The following is a 20,137-nucleotide window of genomic DNA, read 5'->3' as shown; positions in this document are numbered from 1 at the left end:
CAAACATTTGGGAGCCAGGTCACCTTTGTCTTTTGCTCATCTACATTTCACACTAACTGGCAGCTTTTGAACCCAGATGAATTAAACAAACCCATTTTGAGGAAATTACTTTTTGTTGAACATTACTTACCTTTCGTTCCGGGCATTTTGGCTGTGCTCTAGAGTCAATGCTCCTTTTTTTGAGAATGCAGTGCTTAATTTGCTGCTCAGCTCGGTCATTTATGGCCCGTGCTTGTGAATGGTTCTGGCACTGGGGCCCCTTCGAGAAAGAGCACCCTGAACAAGCAAAGAGCCCAGTCAGCTGAGCAGCATGTCCCACAGCTGGGCAGGTCTCTGCTGAGCCAGGCGAAACCTCGGAGCTGACCTTGTAATACTGCCATTGTGAACTCACTGGAACTGTGAGTTCATTGTACATGACAAGAAGGCATTTTCATTTTGGTACAGGAGAGATTTTTGTCCGTTTTATCTATGTATATGTGTATATATACAAGAGCATTGTTTGAAATACTTGACTTTCAGTAATCTTAGAAGTATTAGAATATTTTTTGTGATCAAGTACATTAAATCACTTCTTTCAAACACTACCATGTAATTTGTAGTCAGTGACTGACTACATCATGTCAAATCAGCCTCTTTGACCCAACCATGCTAATTTCTCAAAATTAAGGGAAATAAATAAGAAAATTATATCAATGCAGTAACGTTTTACTGTTGGGGGGGAGAAAGGCATTTCTAGCATATGTATTTGGTTCTTCAATCTAATCTAACTGTGGGTGGATGTTCATTGTGACATCCTTTTTTTTTTTTTTTTAAATGATCTTTAGTTCATACAGTGTCGGCTAAATGCTCCTGATTTCGTCACCAGCATTCACGCGACCTCGCAGCTAGCAAGCAGCCAGCGAGTGGGTTGGTCACTCAGGTCATGTGACCTAACAGGAAAAGCAGCGATGGAGAAAAGCTAAGGAAGGTGAGTTGTTTTCAAATGTATTTCTTTGTGTTTTTTCGTCTCATTACCACAATGTATGATTTATATAGGTGTATAAAGCTGCGAAATGTTAGACTATCCGTTTGTTTTGAACAATTATCAGAAAACAGAATTTTTGTGAAAGATGTTGTGGCTAACTTCCTAGCTGATGTTAGCTAGCTATGCGACTGTCAAGTAGGCTTTTCTGCTCTGCGTGATGCTGGAATAATAAATAAAAAAAACGCCCAGTCCATTCATTCTTTAGCTCCATTTGGCTATTTCGGTTCACTTTAATCTTCTATGACGGAAAAAGTATATTTCTAAACATAGCTCTGCAACAGCGCCATGTGGTGCAGTAGATTCTGTATCATCACCTGATTCAACGCTGAGAATGGGAGTGTGGGAAGATGATTAATTTATATCAGTGTCAAATCAATGTTTGCTCATCTGTTTACTCGTATAGCTAATAAAGGGATCATTTATTTTCTTAAATCTGTGGTGGATGCTGTGCATTTTGACAGGACTCTGCCCTGGCAGTGGCTCCCTCTTTACCCTGAGTGCTTGTGGAATGGCAGCAGTTTGGCAGCAGGTTTTGGCAGTGGACGCAAGGTAAGAACCAGCCCTGCATATTCAAATGTGTACTTTCGTCAGGATCTTTTGTGAGTTATTAGTTATTTGTGTGCTTTGTCGCTTCTTTTCCCTGTCCAGGTATAATGCATACCGCACGCCTACGTTCCCACAGTTCCGAACACAGTACATCCGCCGACGCAGCCAGCTGCTCAGAGAGAACGCCAAGTGTGGCTTTGAGCCCGGGCTGCGCAGGCAGTACCTGAAGCTGCGCAGTCAGCTGTTGGCCCTGCGCTACGGGCCCCTGTCTGAGCAGAGCAGCTTCAGGGCCAGCAGTGTGCGCAGCTCCCGCACCACACTGGACCGCATGGAGGTCAGACTCATAGAAACAGAAAGACCAGGAAAGATAGGCAGATGTGTCTTTACTGATTTGGAGATTTGAAAATATCTGAAAGCTGAGAAGAAAACTTAGGATCCAACAAAGAAGTGCCAAGCAACACTTTGGTCGTCGTTCACATTAAGCTGAGCAGCTTGGTTGAAATGGCTAGCATTGCCCACGTATATGGGCCATATCATTAACTTAAGATGCATGATAATTCCAATAACTTTTAAGAGTGTTTGAAAGGCTTTTTCAAGATTATTTATGGGACCAATTCTCTCTTCAGCTATACTCATTCTTTTGAGGTTCTTTCTTCCCTGTGGCTCCTCTCCCCCCCGGCAGGACTTTGAGGAAGACCCTCGCTCCCAAGGGGCTCGCGGTCATCGTCGGTCTGTCAGCAGAGGCTCCTACCAGCTACAGGCCCAGATGAATAGAGCCGTCTATGATGAGAGGTAAGCTAAAGAGACCGAAACATACATCCTCTCTGTTCATCCAGCTTCTTTCCTTATTACCTTGAGCAACTGAATTATTTTTGATTCATTCCTCAGATGAGATGCAGTGCTTTATGAGATTTACTGACTGTAATTCTGGTGTGGATGCACTTAGCATTGATCAAATCTTTTATATTGAGTTGTCAGCTGTAGTAGAGGGTTGTGAGATATTGATTTTGTGCTCACGCAGGTTTTTTTTTATTTCTGACCACAGGCCTCCGGGCAGTTTGGTGCCCACCTCGGTGGCAGAGGCCAGCCGTGCTATGGCAGGGGATACAACCCTGAGTGAAAATTATGCTTTTGCTGGCATGCACCACATATTTGACCAACATGTTGACTCTGCTGGTATTTAATTAGATTTTTATTTATTCTTTTTTGTATAATCCACTTTTAACATTTGAAATTGAACATAAATTTAATTCTGTCTTCTTCCACTTGTTTTTTTTAAGTTCCACGGCTACAGTTTGCCAACGATGACAAGCACCTACTTGCTAGCTGCTCATTGGATGGCACTCTGTCCATTATGACGTTGTCCCCACCTCCTCCCAGTGTCAAGGTGACCCTGAAAGGGCACGGAGGTCCCGTCACAGATTTTGCCTGGTCTCTGAGCAATGACATCATTGTCTCGACATCATTAGATGGGACTCTGCGCATCTGGAACACCGAGGATGGCCGGTGCATCCGGGAAGTCAGAGACCCAGAATCCAGCGAGCTGCTCTGCTGCACCTTCCAGCCCATGAATAATAACCTTACTGTGGTGAGGCCCCTTTTGACTCATTTATCATGTTTGCAGCCCAAAAAAAGGAAGGCTTACATTGGTTACTAAACATATAACGGCCCTCACGTTTCAGATAGGCCTGTCGTGAAAATGAAGGGAAATTACCCTCAAAATGGCTACAAATGCGTATTACTCAGTTTATGAACATGTACGACAGTTTGTGAGTAACTTCAGGTACTTGCAAATGTGTGTTCAAATCCTGCACAAACATTATTATTTTCTGTACAGACTTTTCCCCTCAGCCCCACAGATATGATAGTTTTCGGTTCCAAAAGCTTCCTGTGCATACAGATTGTTAAAGGCGTGTGCGCCATGTCCTGACCTGCACGGATCAGCATGTGGAGACTCCTGTCACACCCTCACAACTCCTCAAGCATCCACAAGTACATGCTGCGTTTAAGTGCTGGTGGAGAGCTGGGTGTTCGGATTTGAGCGTTATTGTCATTTGTTCTGGTTTTAGAATAAAACGAGGGGGGGTACTTACTTTTTATTTTTCGTTTCCTTTACCAAAACTTGACCCGGAAGTTCTCTCCGGTCAGTGTACGCTGTGTCGGTTATTCATCCAAAGCTGTTTTGAAGTAGTTTGATCATCAAGATGAATATATATACAATGCAATATTTTCCTACTTTCTTTACCATGTTCATTAATTCAAATAAAAAATTATGTTATGTGTGCCCTATGATGCAGAGTGTACCCTGCCAGCTTGCCCAGTGACAGCTGGGATAGACTCCAGCTCCCCCACGACCCTAAATTGGATTAAGCGGCTACAAAAAAATGGATGTAAAGCCTCGTTTCCACTATGCATTCCAGTACGGGTCGGTTCGGAACGGTACGGGTCGGGTCGCTTTGGGGTCAGCTTGCGTTCCCACTGTACAAAGGGGACCCTCAGGGGTAGGCAGTGTGCGTGCCGAAGCGTAAATAGCAAGTAACAGCAAATAACAAATAACATCCATAATTTCGAACCACCTCCAAGCTTCTTCAGCTTAATGCGACACCGGCTCGTGGTCCGGTTGAAACCACTCTCTGCCATTTTTGCAGCAATCGGCTGGAAAACTTTTTCGTTTGGCACAGCGCTATCGAGCTCCCGCTGCACAGCCTCCTCACCAACAATGGAGAGCAGAGCCTGGAACCGGTCCTGTTTGCTAGGTACCCCAAGCAGAAGGGTTACGAAAATGCTTACGGTACGGATCGGTACGCTTTTGTGGTAATGGAAAGACTGAAATAAGCGAACCGTCCTGAACCGACCCGTACCGGACTGCATAGTGGAAACGCGGCTTATGTTATGGAGTCTTACCATGCTGCCACAAGGGCAGATCCCTCACCAATGGAGGTGTTGGTGTAGCTCATGGCTGAAATTTCACTGATTCATCCTGGACCAACCAGAGCCTATAAAGTCTGAATATTTATTGTCACAAAGATGGCTCTCTTTTTATCCGGTTCACCCAGTTTAATCATTAACAGGCCATAATAACAAAACCTATTGATCCGTGCACTTGCTTTTACTGTAACAAACTATAAGGCTACGAACCACATTCCCATAGGACGCTTTAACATTCGATGACGGATAAAATGTCTTTAAATGATGTCATATTTGCTCATATCTGTTCCATCGCCACTGATGTTGGATGGAATATAACACAGATTAGGAAATGAATGAGTCACTGCAGAAAACACTCTGACTAAGCAGTAAAATAAATGCAGTGTTGATTTGGTCAAAATCAAAAGCGATTTCCATGTCTCCTGCATTATGGGACAGTGTCGGAGATAAATGCTCTTCTTTAGTTTCAATTTAAATGCAAGCCTATCGACTTTAAAGGTTAAAAAATTCCCGCTGTGTTGGAGATAAACAGCAACATCGATGGGTGCCCACTGAGACGAAATAGACCAGCTTATATCAATTCTCCAAATTGCAAACTTAGCACTTTTCTACCGGCCTTTCTCTATTAGAGAGAAATTGGGGTTGTATTTTCTGACTGCAAAATGGTAACTGAAATAAAAAATACATTTTTAAACAAGTACGTAATATTAAACCAGAATTTGAGGACGAAGATGACAACAATTGTCTCATCCAACGTCATTGTTGCTCTAGTTACAGAGACGGGCTCGGGCTCGGGCTCTCTGCATTCTCGCATGGGAAGGAGTGTTTTACACGTCATGTCACGCTTCTTCACACAATACACCAATCAGCTGACACTTCATTCATCAGAATAGCAGGTTGTTTGAATGGGGAGGTGTGAAGAACATGGGAAATCATTAAGATGCTGCAATTAAGGCAAAAGAGGGCTGCGATCGGTAAACTGATAGTTGTAAGCGGTAGCGCGCTAATATCTGCCTGCTGTTTATGTCGAGCCGCACACAGCTCCGAAGCTTTTAATTTCATTCTCAAGAGGTGGGTTCAGCTCTTAAAATGTCTCATCTCACAATAGCCTAACAAGGAATCATATAAGTCTCAAAGTCACTCACTGACTTTTAAGGAGACAGTTGAATTAGAGATTTTCTCTCAGTTATTCGATCGAGTTGACTTTTATTCAGCACCAATCAAACCCTTTCTGTGTGGTTATGATGTCTGACAGCATACACTGAGTAGTTCTGCGTGACAACATTTAGATGTTGTGTCAGTCTGATTTTTGCCATCTGGATTATCATCAGGACCAGAATTAGTAAGAGGATGCGGTTTTGTTTGCAACTATCGGGAGACTGATTGAAATGCCTTTGTTTACTGCCGTTATTTCAGGGAGGACGCGTCGCAACAAAAATAGTTGCAGCTTGAGCTGCAACTATTTTTAACTGAGGTAGATAATATTTAAGCGTCCGTTCAGGTTATGTCAAACATAGAAAGGATTATATTAAAGCTGCTGAGAACTCCTTCTGAGATGAAGCACTGGTTAAACTTGAAAATACCTATACCAAATGCCTGTCCTGCCATGCATCTGCGAGCAGACTCCTTTTACAGCAACACCTGTAAAATAAGGAAACGTCAGCCCTAAAAAACACAATCGTTTAGCCTTTTTTTCATTTAATTAAATTTTTTCCGAAGGGATACTCCCGACACCTCATGCAGCCTTTCTCTTCTCCTAAGTTCATAGCAACATGGCAACATGTTTTTTTTTTAATTCTTAACCTTCTTTTTAAGAGTATATGAAGAAAATGGCACATGCAATGGAAATGATCTCCAGATGGAAGCATTTTACCCCGCATTAAATCATGCATGAATGTATACACTGTGCAGACACTGATTTAAAATAAATAAATAAATAAAGCTAAATGTCAGCTTTCGCAACCAAAACTGCTGCCCTGTGGAAATGATGAAGGCCTTCACTCCTGGTCCTGTGTTCCAGGTGGGAAACAGCAAGCACCACCTGCAGGTGGTTAACATCTCCACTGGGAAGAAGGTGAAGGGGGGCTCCAGTAAGCTGACAGGCCGCGTGCTGTCTCTCTCCTTTGATGCTCCGGGGAGGATCCTTTGGGCTGGCGATGACAGGGGCAGCATCTTCTCTTTCCTCTTTGACATGGCAACAGGTACTCTCACAGCATTTCCATGTGGACCAGGGCAGTGTCTCCACTGACTACGTCACAAATTCTAATCAGGTTTTTCCCTGAATAATGAGCAAGAACACGGTTGCTGTGCCCCCCTCCTCTCTCATCCCCATCCCCACAGGGAAGCTAACCAAAGCCAAGCGCCTGGTGGTGAGCGAAGGCAGCTCCATCTGCAGCATATCTGCTCGGTCTTGGATCAGCCGAGAGGCCAGAGACCCCTCCCTGCTAGTTAACGCCTGTGTAAATAAGCTGCTACTATACAGGTCAGTCTCTTATCGTCAGCCAGGGTTTATAAATAGGCAGTTTTGTCTAATCTGTGCATCTAGACTTTGAAGCCTTCATACCCTTATTAAAGTTGCGTGTTTGTGATAATCGGTTGTTACATTCAAGTTTTGCCACCTTCACGTTGATAGGGTGGTGGACAACGAAGGTACACTACAACTGAAGAGAAGCTTCCCCATCCAGCATGGATCTCAGCATGTTCATAGTATCTTCTGCCCCCTAATGTCTTTCAGGCAAGGGGCCTGTGTGGGTAAGAAGTCTCAGCATTCCTACTGTGGTGGCTTTGTGCTCCTGCTGTGGTTTCTTTGTGTACCTGCTGTGATATCTGAATAATAAATTAGACCACAGTGCATTGCTTGCTCTAGGCTATACAGTGTGGGTGAGAGGAAAGAAATGCAGGCAAAAATCAGGATGCTGCTTCTGTTGGATTCCAAATTCGTAACTCATTTTCTAGCAACAAAGCAACCTATCTTTCACAGCTGCTCACAAGAGAATAATAGAGAGTCGCACTGCTGTAACTCGGAGCTGCTTCTCACTTGACTTTTATCACCTTTTTCTTGTTTCCAATCAGTCAGAAGTTATTTTTAATACAAGCGTTAGCTTGATCGTGTCTCCAATTTACAGAAAAATCTCTCTCAGAAATATCCTTGACTGCAATGTGTGTCTGTTAACTATCTGCGGTGGTTCGTCCAAAATAGCCGTCTTTGATGTTGGTGTGAATCAAAGAAGAGGAGTAAAACTTTTCTTATATGTCCACAAGGCAAATTGTTGACTCAAAATGAATTGTTTCAGACATGAGTAATTTATTTCTCTGGTTGTGCTCTCATTGTTTCACTTCTTGCTTTGGGCGTCTCCCCCCTGCCTCAGTGACCGGCAGTGAGGACGCTTGCGTCTACTTCTTCGACGTCGAACGGAACACCAAGGCCATAGTGAACAAGTTGCAGGGCCACGGGGGACCAGTTTTGGACGTGAGCTTCAACTGCGACGAGAGCTTGCTGGCATCTGCCGATTCCACCGGCATGGTCATCGTCTGGAGGCGGGAGCAGAAGTGACCGATCCACCAACAGAAGGCTTCCATCCACTGAGCGTAAAACGCCTGCTGCATTTCAGCCGTCCGGTAACCGTCTGTAGATTTCACTGGAATGTTCACAGGCTGCGTCAAACGTTTAATGTAATGATACTCAAGTGTAATCAAATAGAACATCATCTCGTGTAGGTGAGAAGGATGGCTTAGAAATGTATTGGGTGGGAGGTGAGCTCTTTTCGTGTGTGTGTGTGTGTGTGTGTGTGTGTGTGTGTGTGTGTGTGTGTGTGTGTGTGTGTGTGTGTGTGTGTGTGTGTGTGTGTGTGTGTGTGTGTGTGTGTGTGTGTGTGTGTGTGTGTGTGTGTCAGTACGCCTACAGCTGCTGCTGATAAATGGCTTTTCAGTGAAGAAAGAGCACTGTTACCATGCATGTGTCATGGCTTACCACCGGCTTGTGTGGACATGGTTGAATTCATGTGAAGAGGATGCAGCATAATCTTACTGAAAAAAGCAACACTTTGTATCACACCGACATTCCCTCACAGGCACAGATCTAGCTCACTATTTACGTAACTGTTATTTAAGCAGGGTGATCAAATGTCGTGAAACACCGTTGTTTGCTCTCAGTTGCCTGTTTTTTTTTTTTGCGTTTGACTCCATGTGCATGAAGCTGAAGTCAGAATCAGTCAGTGGGCGTATCATACCGATCTTCATAAAAAAAGAAGTGTGTTTATAAGTATGTGTTTGTACTTATTTGTATGTGTGCACTCTGTTTATGCTGGTCGCGGATTCATATGTTATTTAACACACAATAAACTGCTGTAATTGTCAGTTTTCTCTGTTTCATTTGTAACAAAACTTGTTGAAAACATTTTTTTTTTTTTTAAAAAAGGAAAGAAGAGCTGATAGTATGAAGGTAGCCATATTTTTTTATCATTTTACACGGGGTTCACTGTTCATCAGTGCTTCAGAGGCATGTAAAAACTCAGTTATGCTCTGAGCAAGGTGATATATCTGTGATGTTATCTTGGATATCGTTTAGTTTTGGGTCAATTAATGTTTGACCCTTTTAGTGTCCTCTGGCTGAGGGGAAGAAAAAAAAAATCTTTCTGACTGATGTGTTGCAAAGAACACAAGATACATTCAATTTATCAACATAGTCCCCAAAGCACAAATTACCTTACATTCCAGCCTGTCTTACCAAAGGGCACCCATCAGAGGTTTTGACTGATGCATTTTGTCAGATAACTTTGAGTGAACTTTGCTAAAAGAATTGCAGACCCCACGGTGGTTAGATGCTATGACTGGTGATTTCCCCCTCAGTGTTTTTGCCTTTGCAATCTCATGAAACCCACTTGAACCTCTTCTCCATTTGTTATGTTCTAATTTTTAACTCCAGGTAAGTAAAGTATAGGTATACAGCAGCTTTACAGATAAAAAACTACAAGGTTTTGATGATACAATAAGAGAAGGCGTCTTAAAAAACTAAGATATTGCGCTATTCTGTGTCAAAAATTTCTAAATACTTCCAAACCTGTATTTTTCGTTAAGTTAAATTTATTTGCTTTTTCCATCAAAGGGATTTGCTCAACAAGGTCATATTCTATCAAGCTGTTTTTTTTTTTTTTTTTACAAAGTGTGGGTCAAACAGAATTTCAACTACATTTCTGAGCAAGTCGAGGGCCTCAAATAGCTATCGTACACATATTGTGCTTTTATCATTTTCATGAGGACAGATGTAATCAACAAGACTGTCTGGTCCATTTAATAAATTTTACAAGCATTGTTGTTAGATATTCCGGTATCCTTTTATTTGCAGTTATCACCACAAAATGTTCTCAGGCCAGCATACGTCAGGACCAAAGCTACTGATTACATCATTTTCTCATTTTTTTTCTCGCAACAGTTTAAGGGCTTCCAACAGCTGCCGGAAATCAAAGAGATGGATCACAAACTAGCTCTGACTTCTTTAGAGATTTCTGTTTTTCCTGAGTCCTGGTAAGCCGTAAAAGTGATGCATTGGTGTTGCATTGTCAGAATAACGTATTTGTGGGACTGCAAGAAATTATTCTCACAGCGCTATGGCCACACTGTTTGTCCCATCCCATTGCAAGGGGAAAGAAAAAAATAATTGCAACATTTTCTATGAGGGTTGTGTCTATAATGAATATAATTATAAGTACATTTATAAGAGACTGAAATTCATTTAAAAGACTTCATTAAGTCTTTTTTGTGATTATATATAATGCATGACAACTTTTGAAAGATTTATGAACATGAAACATTATGAATGCTGAATCAACACTATTTTCACTGTGAATAATCTTTAATGAGCCTAACTGGAAGCTGTCGTCCATGTTTAAATTGCAGAAAAAGACCGGACAAATGTCCCTGGGACATGTTGTGTTTCATGGAAGCTGTGCTTTCATGTTTCACATGCAACTTTGTCGGGGTTTCTTTATTTTCCTCTTGTGACTTCCAGATCTGTTCGAGGGAAAAGCGTAAAGAATGGCTGTTGCATGGGAAGGTCATCGTATGGGAGGGGCTTTGTTTGAAACGTGCCGGACAGTTTCTGATAAAACAAAGAAAAACTTACTCAACATGAGGTCAACATGAAACCTGTCCGCAGCACTGGGCATTTTCCAAACGTACAGTTTTCATAAATGGGTAAGACGGCCTTTGTTGTGCTGTATCTTGCAGAAGGAAACTAAATATAAGCACCTTGATTAAACTTGGGCATCAGTTCTGAGAAGACAGAGTTGATGCAACGTGTTAAACCTGGAACACCTGGAGGATGTTCACACAGCTGATGCTGCCCACAATGGAGTCACCTTTTCCAAAAGAGGTGGTCTGAGCGGACTAATAAAGACAATGGAAATCAGCTCTCATTCAAATTCAGAATATAGGCTGATTGTTTAGGAGATTCAACAACCATTTCAATCAGGCCTTAATTAAAAACACAAACGTATAATTTTCTCCCACCTTTTCTTTTTTGTGTTAGCATAGTGTAATTATTCAGCACGGCTGGTTACGAAAGGTTTGCTAAACACATAGAATCTGGATTTATATATCTGGATTTTTTTAAACCTCAAAGCTGGAAGATTCTGTACATCATATTGCATCCTATTGAAGCTTTCATGTTCTTTACATTCTAGGAAAATGAACCCTCACTCACTTTGATCACCAGTGTTACAAAAGGTTTGGTTGTTTGCCTTCATGCTTGAAAATTTGTCCTTTTTTATCCAAATATTGTTTGAGAAATACCTCAATAGAATCACCAGAATACACTCTGAGGCATCCAGAGGGTACACATCTGTATGAGACTTCTCTAATCAAAGTCAGAGGAGTCTCCTACTTTGTAGAGTTTTGACCCCTCTGATCCTTCTTCTTCATATAATAAGCTATGAACCACAGTCTCACACTCATATGGAAATACTTCCCCCACTGATCACTATCCCCTTCTTTATGTTTGGTTATCTATATCAAAGCTTTTAATTCTAAAATGCTCTGGGTCGGCTTACCATCTCAGACAGTCCCTGCATGTATGAGCTCACCATGTACTGGTATGTCGAGTCACATCTCACTACAACAAACCTTACAGGAATTTGAATGATTTTGTTATTGACATCTTAGAATAGTCATGCAGTTTGTCAATTTTAAAGGATAACATGTAAATTTGTTCAGTCATTTGAGGGCTTGGATGCCGCCTTAAAGCCATTTCTCTGTACAAAAGGGTTTTCATCTGCTATTTAAAAAGCTGGTAGGAAGTTTCTTTCATAGGCATGAATTTCACAGTCATCGTTTTTCAGTCTCATCCGCGATTAAATGTTAATAGAGTCATCCCATCACACATCAAAGTTCTGCCTCTCCGCATCAACATCAAGTTCAAGCTCCAGATGCTGATGATGATAAACTTCACAGGAGACTCTTTTGAGATTTGTCACAACCGTCCATGGCCAAGAGTATGTTTATGCTGGTTTCATGCCACATTTAATTTTCCCTGCAATTGATTTGTGTGTACTTTGGCTTATGGAGCAAAGCTGTGTAATGTGCAGAAAGAAGCTACACTGCTTTCCTCTTACAAATGAAAAGTCGATCAATCCAATACACTTTTGGGCCTACATGATTGCTTACTTCGCTATAACAGGCTTCTTTGTGACTGTTTACTGTATCGCTGTAACCATACATTTTATTAAGTTATACTGACCGCTATAGAGCAAAACCTTAAGAAGTTGTTTAAATCAAATCTTGTATAGATAGTCTGATTGGAAGGTACTGTGTCTCTTCAGTATATTTTCATGTGTCTGTATTTATAGACCTATCTCTATAGATATGAAATGTTGGCACTGGCAGAATAAATCACAAACCTTTTGAATTTACAGCAGGCGTTGGTCTGAGATCAGCTGGAAGTCCAAAGATGACTTCTTCGGTTCATGGAGTGATAAAAGATTGACTGATGTGTCATGAATGCAGCTGTTTTGTATATGTTCAGCAGTTAGAATGCATACAGGGTGTCATTTGTTGTAAAAAGTCCCGTGAAGCAGTTCATAACTCACAATGCATCAAAAGTAGAGTCTTTATTGATGAGTGGGCAAAAGAACCACCTCAGTTAAACTGTACAGTTACAGAATATCATCTCGCGAAGGAATGCCAGACGTAAAAATGATGAACCTCTGTTCACTTTTCGCTTCATCTTTCCATATCAACATCTGTACAAGTTGTAATACCCAGTCTTGAATCTATGAAACGCAGTGGAATGCATGCTAGTACAGTATGATGCAGTGCAAGTGTCCACATTTAGAAAATTGACTGCACATATATATCTATGCCTAATGTACTGTATGTCAGACATTTGTATTACATGAATCTTAATTTGGAGAAAGAATTCAGTGTAGTCTAAGCCAGCTTCCATCCACTGGCCTGAAGTTGATTTGATTTTAAAGCCTACTAAGATCCAGACACTCAATTGGTGACATTTATGTTTCCATTTGACAGTAAGGGCCACTTCTTTTCCTCTTTTTGTTGATTTCTGGAGAGAGCATACAGTGACAGTTCAGCACTTTAAAACATTCCTAAGACCGTCATTTGCAAACAAATGTACATTTGCACATGAATTTTTTTTTTCCAGATGACGTAAAAGACGTACATCATCATTCAAGTTTTCAAATCCTATGGCCTGTTTGCAATATACAACTGTTACATTACCATTTCATTATCCATCTTTATTTCACATTTACTTGAACATACGCATTAAAGAAAAAAAATCACACCACATTTCCAGCTGCAGAAATCCATTTAAAGGCTCATTTTCCATACGATGATTGCTCAATTTTGCATTATTTTGAGACAACAAAATGAGGCTGCTTTCCTATTGACTCAGCATTACTGGATCCCCATTCTATCATCATTATTTCTGTCAATCTCTTTCTACCCTCCTCCCCTCCTGTCCCTCCACCTTTTCCTGTCGCGCGCACACATACACACAAATGCTATATAAAAACACACAAGCAGGAATGTGCATTCCTGTACAGTCTATACAATATGAAATCAAGTCATATTTCAAAATAGTGTCATCTGCTTAACATGTATTGTTTACAAATAAAGCAAAACAGGCAATTTACTTCTTTTTTTTTATGATACAAAGACACCTGACACGCCCTATATCAAGTCCAAAAAAATCAAGCATGTTAGGGGCTTCTGGGTTCACAACAGCTATTTAAATGTTTCCAGGGTCATTGGGTCCGCCTAATATTCTGCAGTCTCCTTTGAATTACATGAAAAGGCGTCCAGGGTGTTCTATCGCTCCATTCAAACCCTTTGAGTTCTTTGATGTGTTTCAGAGTTTGTAACGCTCAGATCAACACCTTCTATTCACAGAACGGGAACATTTCTTCAGCGGTTTGCATCTGCTTAGCGCCTTATGTGACACAAACTAGTACTCAGTTGAAAGCTCCGGGGCGTGTGCACATCTGAAATAAGGCAACGTTATTTTAAAATGGCATCTGTCGCACTTAACTGGATCGGTGATTGTTGTGATCTTTCCAATCTATGAATCACACGTTACAACATCAGAAATGCAAACCGTTCCAAGTGTTACCAGCGTTTTTCTAATGGCCTCTCCGAACCTCTGCAACTCACACATTAATTCAAAATATCCACATTCTTCATACATTGGCACTGTGCCTGCATTTATTAGCAAAAAGGTGATTTTGCTGTGCAAAACAACAAGAGACACTGACATTTAAACCAAGTGCATTACATCACTTCTGTAAATTTCCCTTTAAAAACTGAAACATTCCCTTCATTAAACTCACTTTTTCTCACATAATGCAGTAGGCCTCATCCTGTGGGAGGTGTTGTTTAGTCCTCCAGTAAGTGGGCAAGTGAGCTCTCAGGACTTTCCTCAGGTCCTCGTTAAGCAGGAGACAGAAGATGGGGTTGACTCCGGCCTGGGCGAAGCTCATCCACACCGTGATGGAAAGGTATCTATGAGGGATCGTGCAGGACTTGACAAATACCCTCCAGAAGCAGGCCACAATGTAGGGTGCCCAGAGGACCAGGAAAAGCAGGGTGATGGTGTAGAACATTCTGCCAAGCCTCCTCTCTGACCGCACCTCTTCCATCCCCAGCAACCGCCGGTGCTGATTGTGTAAATTCTGCCTGATTCCCAACAGAGTGGGTGGCATGGGACCACGACCGAACCCTGCAATCCAGTTGGCTGCAGCTTGACCTGTGGCCCCAGGACCGTGGAAGGTCCAGTTCTGGCTGATAGCTGGCACGAGCTGGACAGGTTTCATCTTGCGGTGTCTGTACTCAAACAACAGCAGTTTGGCGTAGAAGCCATGAGTGGCCAGGACCACCACAGCCAGCATGAGCATGAAACCCAGGGTGTCGTTGGTCTTCAGGTAGCGGTGTTCAAAAATGCACTGATCTTCATCACGGATGAACTTGTAAGTCCCCACATCAAAGACAGGAGGAAACGCCATTGCGACGGCCAGAGTCCATACCATGCAAATGATTGCTGCACAGGTCCAGATGGTCATGCGTTTGGCGTAGAAACGGTGGTGTGCAATGGCAAGGTAGCGAGTGACAGCCACACAAAACAGCATGAAGGCAGCGTGAAAACAAAACAGCACAGCCATGAAAGCCACAACTTTGCAACTCAAGGCACTGTAAGTCCAGGCCGAGCTGTTGTGGACGGAAACCAGCACAAAGGGGAAGCAGGCGGCAGAGCGAACTGCATCGGCCAGGCACAGGTCCAGGAGAAAGAAATAGGGAGCCTTGTGAAGTGTCCTGTCTCGCAGCACCAACATGGAGACCAAGAGGTTGCCTACGAGGCTGACACAAATTATCAACCCCAAGAAGACCAGCTTAAAGTAGGCAGACACATCCGTGGCAGAGATTCCCCCACTGCTGCTGCCATCACTGCTGCTGCTGCTGCCGCCTCTTGCCATTCCACTCTGGGAAGCCAGCACAGCCAGCAAACTGCCAGGGCCATCAATGGCAAAGCTCTGGTTAGCCATTCTATCAGAAGAGGCTGCCTGATTTGGGCCCCTTATAAACAGTAACGATCCTCCTACTGTCGTTGGCTCCCACGGCTCTCTCGTCTTTACAAGGAGAGGCCGCAAGGATCTTTTCTACCCGACAGAATCATCTCTCCTCTTTGTCCACAGCTTCACCACCTGCGAACAGAGACGCACATTTTTTTTGAGAATGAAAAGCAAGATGTCTGCCCTGCTCGTTTAAGCTGCCCACTAAACGGAAACAAAACTTGAATCGGGACAGCGTTGATGTAGAAGTGGTGTGTCAGGCAACACAGTGGAAATCTCTGCCTTCCTGTTTCTCAAACACTGGGATCAGATCAGCAGCTCTACAGCATGCCAGCTCCTTGGCTCTCTCAGTAATTACCTTGCCCGTTGCTAAGATACTACAGCTCACATACTTTGTGCAAGTGTGGGTGTTTGAGTGAATGCATGGGGGTGTACAGGGGGATGGAGCAGACACAGCATAACCAACACTGGGCATGTCCAACAAACAGAGATGTTGTAAATGAGCAAAGACCATTTGATGCCTTCTCTCTGTGCATATGTGAATGTGTGTGTGTGTGCGTGTGTGTGTGTGCGTGACAGCCAGTTAAAGAGCAGAGGGTGTAATCTGTATCATTCACAACACAGAACAACTATGGTGAATATGACAGCAGAGCAGGCGGCCATTTGGTTTTTATGTCTATGTGTGAAATGTGGAGTTGAACTCAACAGGGGGATACAATGATGGCAGTTGGGCTCGGCGTTAATGCAAGGAGCTTGAAATACGCCTAAATAAAATCATTAGAAATGTGAAAATCTGACCAGAAACCACATTTTAACAGCTAAAAACTTGTTTGTGGGTCTGAGATTTGAACAACACACAGGGATGCTGGTTTGGGTGGGCCTTCTCAATGTAGGCCATGAACAACACCGTGATTCCCTAGTCATTGCAATCTTGTTTTTTTTTTCTTGTTTTTTTTTTATAAAAATCATACACAACAGCCCCTTTCTCCCCTTTTTGACAAATATATATTCACCTGATGAAATGGCTGCCATGTCAGCAAGGCCTGCAAGAACAGGGTGGAGTGAAAAACAGATGAACAGGTGTCAAAATCACCTCTGCTGTGTTTTTGTGTATCAGTCTGTGCTTGCGTGTGTCTATGTGTGTGTGAGAGAAAGATAGAGGGGTGGTGTGTGTGTGTGTGTGTGTGTGTGTGTGTGTGTGTGTCTGTGAGTGGGGGGATGATAACCTACCTTTTATTTCCTCATTTTTCCTTTTCTTTTTAGGCTCTGCTCTTCCTCCGAGGTGAAAACTAGAAAAACTGCTCCCGGCCGCTTTGTTTCACCGTTCCATCAAATCGGGAGGAAACACACATAATAAAGCCTCATGCTCTTGATGTGCTCTCGGGCTCAAACAACACCTGTTATGCATAAATCCATCGCGACGGTAATCGAATGGAGGAACATATGACAAACGTGAGACGGCGGAGGACACTGAATAATCAACAGCTGATCAAACAATCCAGGATGAGAGCTCTGATGTTGAGCCACATTTAAGAGATGTTGTGTGTGCGTGGTGGGGGGTGAGAGGGGGGGGGGAGGAGAGAGAGAAAAAAAAAATATCCACCGCCACCCTTTTACAGCTTCACGGGGAGGGATGTGTTCATTTGAATATCATCCGAGAAAACAGATTTTATGTTGTATCACGTCGAAGATGAATCTCCAGAGAGCTAGAAAGACAAGCGACTAAAAAAAACAACATAGATTTTTCTCTGATCATATATCCAAATGATGTCAGAATCCCAATGCTTACAATAACCCACCCACAATCGTTAGAGAGGAAAAAAGATCGCGCATCCCCTATATGAACCGTCTTGGCGTGTATATTGGCTGGTGGCACCAGGACAATTAGTCCGAACAGACAGCAGCCTCCATATTTCTCTGTTCTCCATCTTTCCGACAAAAACGCGATTCGTTTGCCCTGAACTGTCAATATGCAGTCTTTGTTGTGCTGTCCTGCGAAGGTGGACTACATCTTAATGGTCCACAATAAAAGCCTCCATGACGGATCAAATACATGAAAAATAAAAAGGGAGAAAATCCAGCGGTGAACGTGGGGGTTTCACCTTGCGGACGCTGTCAAAATCACGCGTTCAAATGAAAGGAAAGAAAAGAAAACAAAACAAAAACAGCACGTCAAGACCAGGCGAATTATTCCTGAATAATCCCAATTATGGCTGCTTGCGAGGAGGCAGCTCGCTCATTCGCGGAAAGCGTCGGTTTTATTCGGAGGGAGAGAGAGACAGGGCGGGTGGGTAAGGGGGGGCAGAGGGAGGCGGACCTGCTGTGCAGTATTGTGGGCCACGACTTGAAAGCGATGTTTTATTCCAACCGTCTCTCTGGCATCGTGCATGGCGTGCCTGTTTTCTCCTGTATGGGCACGGAGGAGCTCCAGCTGTCAACAAGATGTGTCTTTCACAAGCCTCCCCTCCTCAGAGACGGACTGGGCTGACTGGACCCGAAATGAGTCGCACAGGCCTGACAGGGCCTCAGCAAGGAATTCTGGGTCCTGAGGAGTGATGGCCTCCATTTTGAAGAGGGAAAAAAAAGGAATGGCTAGAGGACAACTAAGAAATCATTTCATAATAATTATTTGTATGATAATAATAAGACGACGAAGAAGAATATCACAAATGTCTAGCTGTCGATGCAACCCCATCATCACTGACGTTAAAGAATGTCAACCATGAAGTGATGAAATCTTGGCCCACACACACGCACACAGAGGATGGAACATTAAGGATGACATCTGTACGCCAGTGACATATATGGAAGTTTCCAGACTTACAAATTCACATTTTACAGCTTATTTCAAACATCTGGTAGCCAAACTTGTAAATTGGATATCAACATTTCTTCTGCTTACCACTAGAGGGAGCTTGTGTACTTATTTGGTGCACGGGCACCAAATAAGTACACAATAATGTGTCACAGCTTGATAGTGCCGTGCTTAGATCTGTTGGCTCACAACGAGAAGCCCTTCAGTGTGGACTTCTTATACCTGCATGAGGTGTTTGACAATTAATTGTTGACTGTACGTTGCCTACGAGTGATGTTGCCTGTCTCTGTGTTTGCCCATCCTGGCTACTTGTCCAGGGTATATAACCTTCCTTTCCACCTCTGTTTGGAAATGATTTGATCACGCTTCCCAGTTTGATGGGCTGCAACAATTCCTTCTCCGAGGTAATCGCCGATGTCTTTCCTCCTTGGCATTGTGTTGACACACACCTGAATGCTCCAGACCAGCAAACTGCAAAAACTTCTGCCCTTTTAGTGGTGTTCACACCTGCTGATGATCACTTAATCCGGTGCATCTGATCAGCGGCACCTGGCTGCTACTTACCCCCTTAATTCCTATGGAATCAGTCAGGGTGGACTATTCACTGACTTTTTGTTTAATAAATTGTTACATAGTGTAATATGTCATGTGTTACTATCCATCTTAGGTTGGATTTACTTCATCTTTAGACCTAATATGCACCAGAGGATTTTTTCTTATGATGTTGTGACACTTGGAACCTTTGGAACACTTGGTTTACTTTCTTTTTCACGACTGCATAAACAGTAAAGCTCAAACGTTTGAACTCACCTTGGAGTTAAAACTTTTGATTGATGGCATGTTTAAATAATTGAAAATACACAAAATTATTCCACATACAATATGATTTATTGAAAAATCGCAATCAAAAAGTAAAGAAACCTACATTTTCACCAAATTTAATCAGCACAGAAACAGGCTAATCTTTCAGCAAGGAGAACAAGCTATTATAAAGTTATATAAATATTTCTTGAATTCATGCTGTGAGACCAGTTCCTATGATTGAAGTAATATTGTAGCTGATACGAAGCGCAGGGAGTTGAATCTTCAAATCCCCCTTTTCCTAGTTTAATATAGGCTTTGGAGACTGAAAGACAAAATGAGTTTTGGGAGTCAAGACAGTAGCTTTCTGTACTTTTTGAAGAATGTAAATCTGTAAAAGAGATGATCTTCGTAATGATGGAAGGAGATCAAAAACAGCTCTGCAACTAAAAAATGCCAATGACTGAGTATGGAAGCACAAAGCTATTCATCCAACCTGGGCATAGAATCAGCAACAGTGAGGTGGGATTTGAAAGTTTTTTATCATGTTGGAGCTCTGCGATAGATGGTATAAAATGTGTGCTGCTGTGAACATTTCTACAGACATTTCTAATCCTACATTCTGATCATTTAGCATAACTTCTGCAAGAGCCACCATCATGATTTTTTTATGCTGAATGTATTAATGAAAATGCAACTTATTATAATATTTGGGTGAAAAGTTACCACTACATGGGGGTGCATCCATGTGAGGTGACGGGACTCTGCTGGTGTGAGATTCTTAATGTTGTCCTCTAACAAACGCTGAGGAATAAGACAGCTGCCGAATTAGACTTGTTGCATGACTTCACACTTGTGACGCAGTTGCAGACTGAGGAAGAGTAACCAAATATTGAGATTCAAAATTGAACTGTGATGCAAATCATTTTCAGACTGTGTTGATGATTT

General features: G+C 42.5%; 2 protein-coding genes across 3 annotated transcripts; one reads left to right on the top strand and one right to left on the bottom strand.

The window, feature by feature from the left end:
- The first annotated feature begins 870 nt into the window (after positions 1–870).
- On the top strand, positions 871–8,854 carry wdr13 (WD repeat domain 13). The gene is made up of 10 exons (XM_075475094.1): positions 871–967; positions 1,486–1,573; positions 1,673–1,904; positions 2,253–2,362; positions 2,616–2,746; positions 2,851–3,158; positions 6,519–6,699; positions 6,839–6,980; positions 7,131–7,249; positions 7,867–8,854. Exons 2-10 carry the CDS (start codon positions 1,533–1,535, stop codon positions 8,049–8,051), a joined length of 1,449 nt encoding a protein of 482 aa, XP_075331209.1. The 5' UTR covers positions 871–967; positions 1,486–1,532; the 3' UTR covers positions 8,052–8,854.
- Positions 8,855–12,585: 3,731 nt separating this feature from the next.
- Positions 12,586–17,848, bottom strand: LOC142389877 (putative G-protein coupled receptor 173). Of its 2 annotated transcripts, XM_075475093.1 has the most exons (3): positions 16,804–17,848; positions 16,587–16,616; positions 12,586–15,705 (listed from the first exon to the last, which is right to left on the bottom strand). In XM_075475093.1, exon 3 carries the CDS (start codon positions 15,544–15,546, stop codon positions 14,344–14,346), a length of 1,203 nt encoding a protein of 400 aa, XP_075331208.1. In that variant the 5' UTR covers positions 15,547–15,705; positions 16,587–16,616; positions 16,804–17,848; the 3' UTR covers positions 12,586–14,343. The 2 variants fall into 2 exon arrangements, with proteins under 2 accessions (XP_075331208.1, XP_075331207.1); XM_075475092.1 differs by lacking the exon at positions 16,587–16,616.
- Positions 17,849–20,137: the final 2,289 nt, after the last annotated feature.

The sequence above is a fragment of the Odontesthes bonariensis genome, chromosome 10, assembly GCF_027942865.1.
Source record: "Odontesthes bonariensis isolate fOdoBon6 chromosome 10, fOdoBon6.hap1, whole genome shotgun sequence".
In the NCBI taxonomy this organism is placed as follows: Eukaryota; Metazoa; Chordata; class Actinopteri; order Atheriniformes; family Atherinopsidae; genus Odontesthes; species Odontesthes bonariensis.
Note: the sequence above shows the minus strand (reverse complement) of the source record. Positions and strands in the feature narration are given on the sequence as shown.